The 10,271-nt window shown below is 29.1% G+C and overlaps 2 protein-coding genes across 6 annotated transcripts in view; both read left to right on the top strand.

Moving 5' to 3' along the window:
* Window positions 1-2,116, top strand: part of LOC119682001 (lethal(3)malignant brain tumor-like protein 1) — a 428,722-nt gene extending 426,606 nt beyond the window's left edge. For 3 of the 5 annotated variants that reach the window (XM_038095327.1, XM_038095329.1, XM_038095328.1), the window contains exons 3-4: window positions 136-707; window positions 776-2,115. In XM_038095327.1, coding sequence (XP_037951255.1) covers window positions 136-707; window positions 776-2,008 — 1,805 coding nt within the window. In that variant the 3' untranslated portion in view covers window positions 2,009-2,115. Of the gene's footprint in view, window positions 1-135; window positions 708-775 lie in introns of all 5 variants that reach the window. The other 2 variants (XM_038095325.1, XM_038095326.1) reach the window with 2 other exon arrangements.
* Window positions 2,117-4,698: 2,582 nt separating this feature from the next.
* The window catches only part of LOC119675622 (acidic repeat-containing protein-like), a 22,754-nt gene continuing 17,181 nt past the window's right edge, over window positions 4,699-10,271 (top strand). The window contains exons 1-3 of the mRNA XM_038086828.1: window positions 4,699-5,272; window positions 6,441-7,675; window positions 7,743-7,976. Coding sequence (XP_037942756.1) covers window positions 6,487-7,675; window positions 7,743-7,976 — 1,423 coding nt within the window. The 5' untranslated portion in view covers window positions 4,699-5,272; window positions 6,441-6,486. The remainder of the gene's footprint in view (window positions 5,273-6,440; window positions 7,676-7,742; window positions 7,977-10,271) is intronic.

Consider the following 10,271-nt stretch of genomic DNA (forward strand, 5'->3'; position numbering starts at 1 on the left):
ACTATAAAACCTATCAATAATTAAAAGTAAAAAGAAATTCTTGCTCCTCATACACATGATTACTGATCCATTGGAAATAAAATACATTAAATAATTAAATTCAAGTAATTAATTTTATTTGTTTTATTTTTTCAGAATATTGTTCCACTGAATGCTTAAATCGCTCAATAATCATAAGTCGTGGAAATGTTGTGGCAAAACAAATTTCTTCGAAGCGTCAACGCAGTGAGACTTACTTTTTGCCAGTACCTAGTAATAATTCTGTCAATATTGCAAAAAGAACGTTCCGCTGGACAGAATACCTTTCCGACAAAAATGGTAGAGCTGCTCCAATACATCTCTTTATAAATCCCTTTCCAGTTGCACCTAATATGTTTCAAGTGGGAATGAAACTTGAAGCAATTGATCCAATGAACTGTTCGTTGTTTTGTGTTTGTACTATTGTGGAAATTCAAGGATTCCGCATGAAATTGCATTTTGATGGGTACGATATAGCTTACGATTTCTGGGTAAATGCTGATTCCATGGACATATTCCCACCTGGTTGGTGTAGCAAAAACAATCGCGTTTTGCAACCACCAAAAGGCATCGATCATAAAGTATTTAATTGGCATATATACTTGGATAAAACAAAGGGAAAAGCTGCTTATAAACATTTATTTACGCATCTCAAATATGACAGCTCACAGGAAAGAAATCCATTTAAGGTGAGTTTATAAAAGTTGTACTTATTTATTTATTTATATGTAATGATTTATTTATTTGTTAATTACAGGTTGGTATGCACCTAGAAGCTGAAGATCTTAATGGAAATGGTCAAATATGCGTAGCATCAGTTGCCGATGTATTGGGTGATCGTATACGTGTACATTTCGACGGTTATAAATACTGTTTTGATTATTGGGTAGACATATGTTCGCCTTACATACATCCATGTGGTTGGCACTCTAGTCGTCAAGAACTAACAGTACCACCAAAATTTAAGTACACTCGTTTCGATTGGGCGGAGTATATAAAACAAGAACGTTGTGGCGTTATAGCACCAGAGGAATTCTTTAGACCGCGTGACCCTATTGATTTTAAACCACATATGAAATTAGAAGTTGTTGACCCATGTAATCCAACACTTATCCGTCCCTCGCATATAATAAGTCGTAAAGGGCATCGTATAAAAGTTCTGTTTGAAGGATGGCAAAAAGAATATGCCTTCTGGTTAGAAGATGATAGTCCCGACTTGCATCCAATCGGCTGGTGTGACGGAACTGATCACAAACTTGAACCACCACCATGTTATCAAAATTCAACCACAAGCGTACTATGTACACTATCTGGTTGTCGTGGCATTGGAAATGCTAAAAATTGTCACCTAAACACTCATACAACTGTTGATAGTTGTCCTTATTTCGGAGCAAACTGGTTTAAAAGAAATATAAAACCATTGCGTATAGATTCCTCACTAACCATACGCAAACCAATTATAAAAACAAATATTGATGTACAAAAGAAACAAACAAGTAAAATACAAAATATTCTTATGGAAACACAAAATCAACCAAGGTTACAAAAAGTTGAAGCTTTCCATCCAGAAAGAAAATTGGATATGACAAGAAAGAGACGAAATTCAGTTAGTGTTGTTGATTTGATGGTAGAACAACCTGAAATCAAAATTGCTAAAAATTATTTGTGTGATTATGGTCCACGTTTGCTACAAACCTATGATTTATGGCAAATGAATCAAGACTTCAATATGAGCGATATAACTACGAATCCAATGAATTGGACTATAAAGGAAACGTGTGCATTCGTCGAGAAAATATTAAGCTCACATGTTGCATGTAAGTTTTCCAATGAGGAAATTGATGGTACGGCTCTACTGATGCTATCACAAAGTAATCTAACAGACGATTTAGCAATTCATTTGGGTCCTGCCGTCAAACTGTTCTCACATATTTTGTCGCTACGAGCGTTGGTAGTGAAAAAGTTTTTATATGTTCCTGTTACTATATAAATAGCAACAAATATATCAACTCTTTGTAATATATTTCTTAATTATACAGTTTACTTAAATACTGAAAATTTTTGTTCACTCCGCAATGTTCATGAAAATAATTTTTTTTTGTTTATAGATTTAACCATATGTAACATTGCTTCCATATTTAATTTTAATTTTGTTAAACCTAAGGTTAAAGATATTATGTATAAGAAACATAAATTTACAAAATTTCGTTTAAGTTATTTAAATATATCAATTCATCTATATATAATAGATATATATATATATATTTATATATACACTTATAAAAACTATAAATAAAACATATATATAGAAAACAAATATTTGTACATAAAACATACATTTTTATAATTACTATTAATATTAAATTCTACTTTAATTATACAAACAAAAAAAATAATTGATATAGTAATCAAAAATATCTGTTTCGCTGTGAATATAAGATATTTAGATTTTTTAAAATAATATTTTATTCGCCTCTAGAAATCATGGCACCAAACCGTTCTGTTAACATTTAACTGTAAGGAAACTAATAAATACAATACCACAATCATTATAATATCAACTATGAGTGAAAAATCAACCTCTTGTATCCCCAAACCAATGTTAAATAAATTATAAACTAAACATACAAGAAAAGTTTTTACTGAATAAAATGTATTCACATAGTAAATAAAATAACTGTAACGAAAACGATTTGCAGAAAACAGAAACATTCTGACTTTAACATGCATATATGTTTTATCAAAAACAAAAAAAAACCCTGCCTGCTTAATAAAGCACAATTAGGCTTTGTCCAGAATTAACATATCGACTAGGCAGGCGTATAACCAATTACAATGAATAGTATCAACTACATAACTGATTAAAATTAGTTGTCCCTTCTTGGCTTTCTAGAGTTTGTAACACAATCCTTGAAATACCTGAAGCTAGTTAATTGGCAGATTTCTGAAAATTCAATTCAGTAGATTTCTCATACGAAATTTACCAATCATTTCTACCTCATATTTAAGATCACTTCCAAATTCCTTGCGTAGGGTTTAAATTAGGTTAAATTATCAAAATAGATTTTTGATATCATTTTTTTTTTGCACATAAATTGAAAATGGAACTTAACGATGCATTTTCTTCGAAATATTTATATATGGTTTGGACACAATTCAATAAATATGAAATTGCAATATAATTATTAATTTATTTAGGAGTTCGCCTTCCTATATCTTTATTCTTTACTGGGTATAGTTTAATGCACTTGAGAGTGTAAACAAAATATTTACAAGTGAACATAGTTTTATGCTATTCAACCTCAATTTATTATCCATTTAGCACAATGTAAAATAGAAAAATAAAATAAATTCAGAAAATATTTGAAAAACGGATTTCTGGTAATATTTTTCTAAATCACCATCGCCCACCATCACGGATTCGTGAATGTGAACCTGAATAGCCAAAACTTCAAATAGCTTATCAGTTATTCAATTTGATTTTTTATCCAGAACAAGATATTGATATTTCTCTAAGATATTGTTGGCAAACCGTCCTTATCTTGATTAATATACAAATATTTTTATTTGACCATACAAAGCAACATGGTTGCATTTAAGTACTAGGATAAGCATACAAATATTGATATGTAATTATACATGTAATTAAGTACACAAAAAAGTATATACATACATATATATATATATATATATATATTTATGTATAATTACTAATTGGAAATATTATATCCCTACAGCTTCAAAAATTGTTGAACCAATTGTTCAATTAATAAACTTCTACTTTTTTTGAATATTTTGTTGTATTGGAGTTCATTTTTGAGGACCATAAAAATTCATATACACAAAATTAAAATTTTATTTTATAATTATATTGCAAAAATTATTTTGAAAATGTGTGATAATTTATAAGCATAAAAACAGATGATTTACTGTTTCATGTCTCAGTCCAATTTTGCAATTCAAAGTGGTAAAGTGCTTGTAAGTGCCGCTGAATCGAGAGAGCTAATAATTGACAAGTGAGTTTACCTATGACTTGTTATATATATTATTTTTATATTTTAGATTATAAAATCTAGAATTACAATATTTTCAATTAAATTATATTTAATTTATAGTTATATGCTGATTGCAATAGCCAAAATAAACTCTGCCTGTTTTTTTTGTTTATATCACATACGTGAAACGACAAGGTATGAAACGGAACGAATTGGGTTTTTGTGAATTGTCAAATTGTATGTAAAAAAAAATTTGCATAAAATATTAGTTGCTACGAATTTCAAAATTAAAAAGTAATATTTTTTAATGCGCACATGAAATAACTTATTAACCATAGCATAAGCGTGTTATATTTATACACGTACACACGTATTTATAAAATTGTTGAATATACGCATCGGCATGCTTTTGACATTTTACTTACCACGATGTCATTCACTTACGTTACAACGTGAGTGGTCAGTTTTAAATAATCTTTAAACTGAAGACTTAATTTTTAATAACATTGCATACTAAATAAATATTTTCTATTAAATTCTTTATTTAATTCTAAGTTTATATTTTTTGAAAAATAAATAAAATAATGCAATAAAAAAATATTCAATTTTTGAAAGTAAGCAGTTTGGCATTCAGTTTCCGAACAATTTACAAAATAGTATGAACGCCATTTTTATGTCTGATTGTACTAGACGCACAGTTGTATTAATTGTCTTTTTGGCGTATATGTGCACTAAAGCCGACGAATTGGGCTGTACGTTTTGTATGTTTTCAGATGAATATATAATAAAAATTTATACTTTAAATAATAAAAAAGTGTATACATTTTAAATTTCTAAAAAAATATACGGAACATATAACATTATTTTAATAACAAAAAGTGTATGAAAAGAAATAAAAATTGACAGTGCTCCCTTCCCGCTTGTACATAGTTCGCCTTATTATGCAGTGCAGTTTTTCGTCGCTTACACATATGCGTTCAATAAAAGATATTATTACTTTTAAATTATATAAATAAGTTTTATTGAGAAAACTCTAAAGTAATAGAAATATTTACTTATGAAAAATTTGGTAACACGTTTGCTGTGTGAAACGAGGTGTTTGATTTTTTCGATTATTTATATTCCTCGCTTATTATAGTATGTATTAATCGTCAGGTCCCACTGTGAGTGCTGTACATTTCGTTTATTACATTACTGTGGCGTATTGCCATTTACTTTAAAAACTAATTTTGGTGTTTCAACCAAATTGTTACACTAAGGTAAATAAATGTAAAATGCAAGCAAATTTTATAAATTTTATTTTATGGTTTTAAAAATGATAAAGTAAATAACTCGGTATAAGCCCTTTGTTCTGTAATATATATAATTCCTTTCGATAATGTGATACTCTCTTGATATTCGCTTTGTTACTTCGATTTTGTTTGTCGCAAAGAATTTAGTTGCGCGTCACAACGGCGGGAAAATATATTTTGAGAGTGGCCATGTGAGAATATTTTTAGTTAAGTTAGTACTCTATACTGGCTTGGTTATGAAGATATATATTTACACTATTTTCACGATAGTGTAATGGTTCTTAAATTAAAATCAGTAAGAAATAGTAATATTATGTGGTTATATAAAATTCAATATAAAATGCGAAAAAAATAATTTGAAATATTTTGCTATTGGTTTCAATTTGAATAATATTACAGTATAATTGTATTAATATCTGATACTTGAATTTACATTACCTACTTTTATCTACCTTCAGTTAAACGATTTTAGTTAGAGCGGTTTAATTAAAATTGTTCTTGTATATATCTATTTCATTATCAACGGTTTTAAAGGAAAATATAAATATTTATTAATTATTATATGCAGATTTTGATAATATTATGATATAAGCTTTTTTTTTTAAATGTTCTCCAACTACAGAATTACCACACACAACGTCGTCGAAATATTTTATTTAATTACTTAAACTACACACACTAATTTTAGCCCAGATAGCTTGTGGGTTTACACTTTTGAAACCCGTTTCTTCATTCCACATAATTTTCCTAATCTTATCATTCATCCAAACCCTTCTCTGTGGACTGTCTGAAAATTTATTTATCTGCCTGTTTGGTAGATCTGCGAAGCGAGTTACAACAATAAAAACAATAATAATAATAATGCTGTTGAATTTTTTTGGGAAACCCCAATTCAAATAATGTGGTTCTAAGCAGCACTAAACAGGAAATAGGTGTTATTTTTAAAAAGTGCTAATAGTTAAAAATGCTTTATTTTGAAGTCACATTCCACAAAAAAATATAAGACGGTTTCAACATCGAAACTTTAATTATTGCTACCTTGAAATCTAATATCGAAAAATAGAAAAAATATTCTAAAAATAGAAGAAATAAATTTAAACAGTTTTACAAAGTTTAAAACTCTTTTTTTTTGCAGTTAATGTTTAACTATTTATCTACGGAGGTATATCTTAAAACATTCAATGGAAGATATTACAAGCTTAGACTCGTTTCCAACGGATATTACTGATTCATTGGCAAGACCAGAATCTGAACTACCGGAAACGTCAGCAACACTAGATGTCCCAGCAGATAATCCAACAGATACACCAACAGCTGCACCATTAGATGCTCCAATAGATGCAGATATCCCAATAGATACAGATGCCCCGATAGATACAGATGCTCCAATAGATACAGAAGCCCCAATAGATACAGATGCTCCGATAGATACAGATGCCAGAAAAGGTGATAGTTCAAAGGAAGTAACTGTACCGACAACCAGTGATGAAGTTGAAAAAAATTCTGATGATAAGTGCGAAGTAAATGATAATTCTAGAGCCACACCAGTTGATCAACAAGGTGATGAAAGCTACCAAGAGAAATTACTCTACGAAGATAGTATAGAGGAAGACAAACTAGAACCAAAGGAAGAACTTGAAGCTGAATTCAGTCTTGTGGAAAAAAGTAACATCGAAAATGTTGACAACAGTGATAATGTTGATAATGACAAAAGTGTTGAAGAAAATGCGGATGTAGAGCAGTCGGCAGATTTTGAGGAAGTTGATGCAAGTGTATTAGCAAGTGGTACATCCGCAGCTGATGAATCAGATATGTTAGGTGAATCAGATATGACACTTCCTACAAACATAACAAACGATGACGAAGTTGCAGTTAAACCATCAGATTTGGCAATGGAAATTGATAATAACGATGAAGAAGAGCATGAGGAGGTAGCTGATGTTGAAATGCGTTCAGTGAGTAATTCGCCTGTAGTCGATAAACAAACAACTGAAAACTCTACAGAGGCAGAGGAAGAAGAATTGCGTTCAAATATATTAGATGTGAATGAAACAGTAGATGAAGAGAATCCTGTTGAGTTAGATGCTGATGACAGCTATGGTAAAGATGTTGTTGATGATAGTACAGTCACAGAAACCGAAGAAAATGAAAAAAATAATGAAACAATTGAAAGCATTGAGGATATAGGAACGTTAGAATTGACGGATGAGCCAACCACAAGTGGAGTTGTTGATTCGATAACTGAAGCTGATAACGTGGATAACGAAGATGTCACCGCTGCAACAGATAACACAGAAAAGAGTGTTGCAGATACTATTGAAACGGAAGACACAGAAACTGCAGAAGAAGAAGAAGCAGAACATGAAGATGGTAAAATTTTTTATACGTAGTACTTTTAATATGTGAAAATAAAACTTTTAACATTATGCTTATTTAGAACCAGTCGAAAATGTACAAGAACCAGAAGAATCTGATGTCTGCCTTATACCGGATGATACGGAAACACAAGTGACGGATGCTGAGAAAGAACAAGCTATACTCGCTAGAGAAAATGCAGAAAAAGAAGATGAAGCTGCTATAGCTGAAATGGAGAAAGAAAAGGAAGCTGAGCTAGAAAAGGTTACAGAGGAAGTGGCAGATGCTGAAGAACCGGTTGAGGAAAACGCGAATGGTTTGTTACAAATTTATCAAATATTTATTTACTTATAAACATTTTTTTTTACCATGTTTCATACAAATTCTTCTTTTTTTTGTTTTTCATTGTTATTTTAAATTTTAATTATATGTTAGTATTTTTTAGTTGGTATTTTGTTTGATTTTTTACAATATTTAGATAAAGTGTTTGCTAAGTTAAGATGTTTATAACGCTGTAAAGGAGACATATTATAAAGTGGCACGATATATATTTTTACTCCGATTGAAGTATTTTACATTTCTAGCTAATTTCGTATGATTTCTGCCAACCAGATACGACTTTATTCCTTTGTAAATCGGTATATGTTACCGAAACTTATTGTTGATGTCGTTTAGCACTATTATTTGTGTATACCGTTTTGGATCCCACTGATTTCATTGGTTTCTTTTGTTGTGTTAATATCTTCAATTAAATACTTCTGATATTTCGTTATTTCTGTCGATATTTAAATTAAATTTAAATATGATAAATATATAATTTTAATTAATTATTAATTTAAAAAATCATTCAATTTAAGAATTAATTTAATATTAATATTCAATATTCAATATTCAATATTAATTGAATTCAATCAATATTAATTACTTCAATATAAACTTAATAATTATTACAATTTAATAATTAATTTAATTGGTAAAATAAATAAATTTAATAAATAATATAATTTATTACTTATAGTAATAAAAAATATCGTTATTAGATAGAAGGCCAACAGATTCATATCATATTAGCTGTTATATACTATTTGGTATAATTAAAACTGATTAAACTTATTGTACAATTAAATATTTTTACTCTGTCCAACCTAAAAAAAATATTATGATATATTTTTGAAAATCAGACCGATGAGTAGTTCAATGTAACGCATTTTTTTTTTTTTTTTTTTGATTTCTCAAAGAGTATATATATATATAGTTAATTTTTTAAATTTAAATTATTTATATAAAAAAGATATATATATTTTGTTTTTTTAATTTTTTTTCACATTTTGATTTATTATGTTATTATGTTGAATTCACATTCATAAAACATTAGATTTAACCTAAATTATTTCATTTGTTTCTGAAATTTTATTTGCTCTGTATTTTATAACATACTATTTCTTTCTATCTTTATCATTATGTTAACTTAATATAATTTTGATACTAACTAATTAAATGAAAGACTCTCACATAATATTAGTATAACTCCTAAGCTATCTGAAAAAGTTTGTAATTGATTTCAGTTTGTTGTGCCAATTTCATTATATAAAGTTCATTTCAAGCCATTAGCGACTGATCTCATTCAATATTAGTTTGACTACTACCCACTAGTCCCCAATGGTTACTTTTTTCCTTACCTTTATGAGAGATTTGAGCTTTCTTGCAAAGTATTTTAATTGTTTCCATTCTTTGCTGCTTATTTAATGTCCAAGAATTTCAAATTTCGTTATATATAGTTTTACAACAAGTCATTTGCGATTAGACTAGGCTTCTTGTATAAGTATGTATATCAGAAAATCTCTCTCTAATTACCTGCACTGAATATTTATTTAAAAGAAAAACTTGTATGTTATTAAGCTAAAACTTGTCTTTCATTGTAAAATGTTATGGGTATGTGTTTTACATTATATCATCCTATTACACGATCCTACTTACTTACTTATATGCTGCTATCCTTCTCTCCGAGTGGAGCATAGGGCCTCACATGATCCTACTAGACATTTGTTATTAAGTTTTGGAAAAATACTAGTACAAGTGGTTGTATAAGTCCCATTAATATAACTACACGTAAACGAGAGACAACATAATCATATAGATGTTCGAACCAGTACAAAGTTTTTAATCAGAAAATTATAGGTTTTCTGTGCCTAAAACTGCCCAATGTTTAAACAGCTTTCAAGAGAGAGCTTTTCAAAACCATTGTTGTGAAGAGAAGACGCAGCGTCATTAGTTTCTTCAATACAATGTAAAGTTTCTTTGCGTATTGCTTTAAATTTTTATAGCTAGGCAAAATTTAAGAAATGAATTTCTGTTAAGGGCCATGTTACGGAGATGATCAAATGATCCTTCATCACCACATTTGCCACACTTTTAATATAAGTTGAAAAATTGAAAACTTTGAAAGTAACAACAAATGTTGGATCAACGATCATTTGATCGCCTGCCTAACATGAGCACTCCTGTGAAAGACTGAACAAATTTTATGCTTAGTTTGGACTTTTACATTAAGACCGAAAAGTTTTCGGAAATTCTCATTTAAAATTCGCGCGCTGTATATTTTTCGATATTT

This window comes from Teleopsis dalmanni, chromosome 2 (genome assembly GCF_002237135.1).
Source record: "Teleopsis dalmanni isolate 2A chromosome 2, ASM223713v2, whole genome shotgun sequence".
Taxonomy (NCBI): Eukaryota; Metazoa; Arthropoda; class Insecta; order Diptera; family Diopsidae; genus Teleopsis; species Teleopsis dalmanni.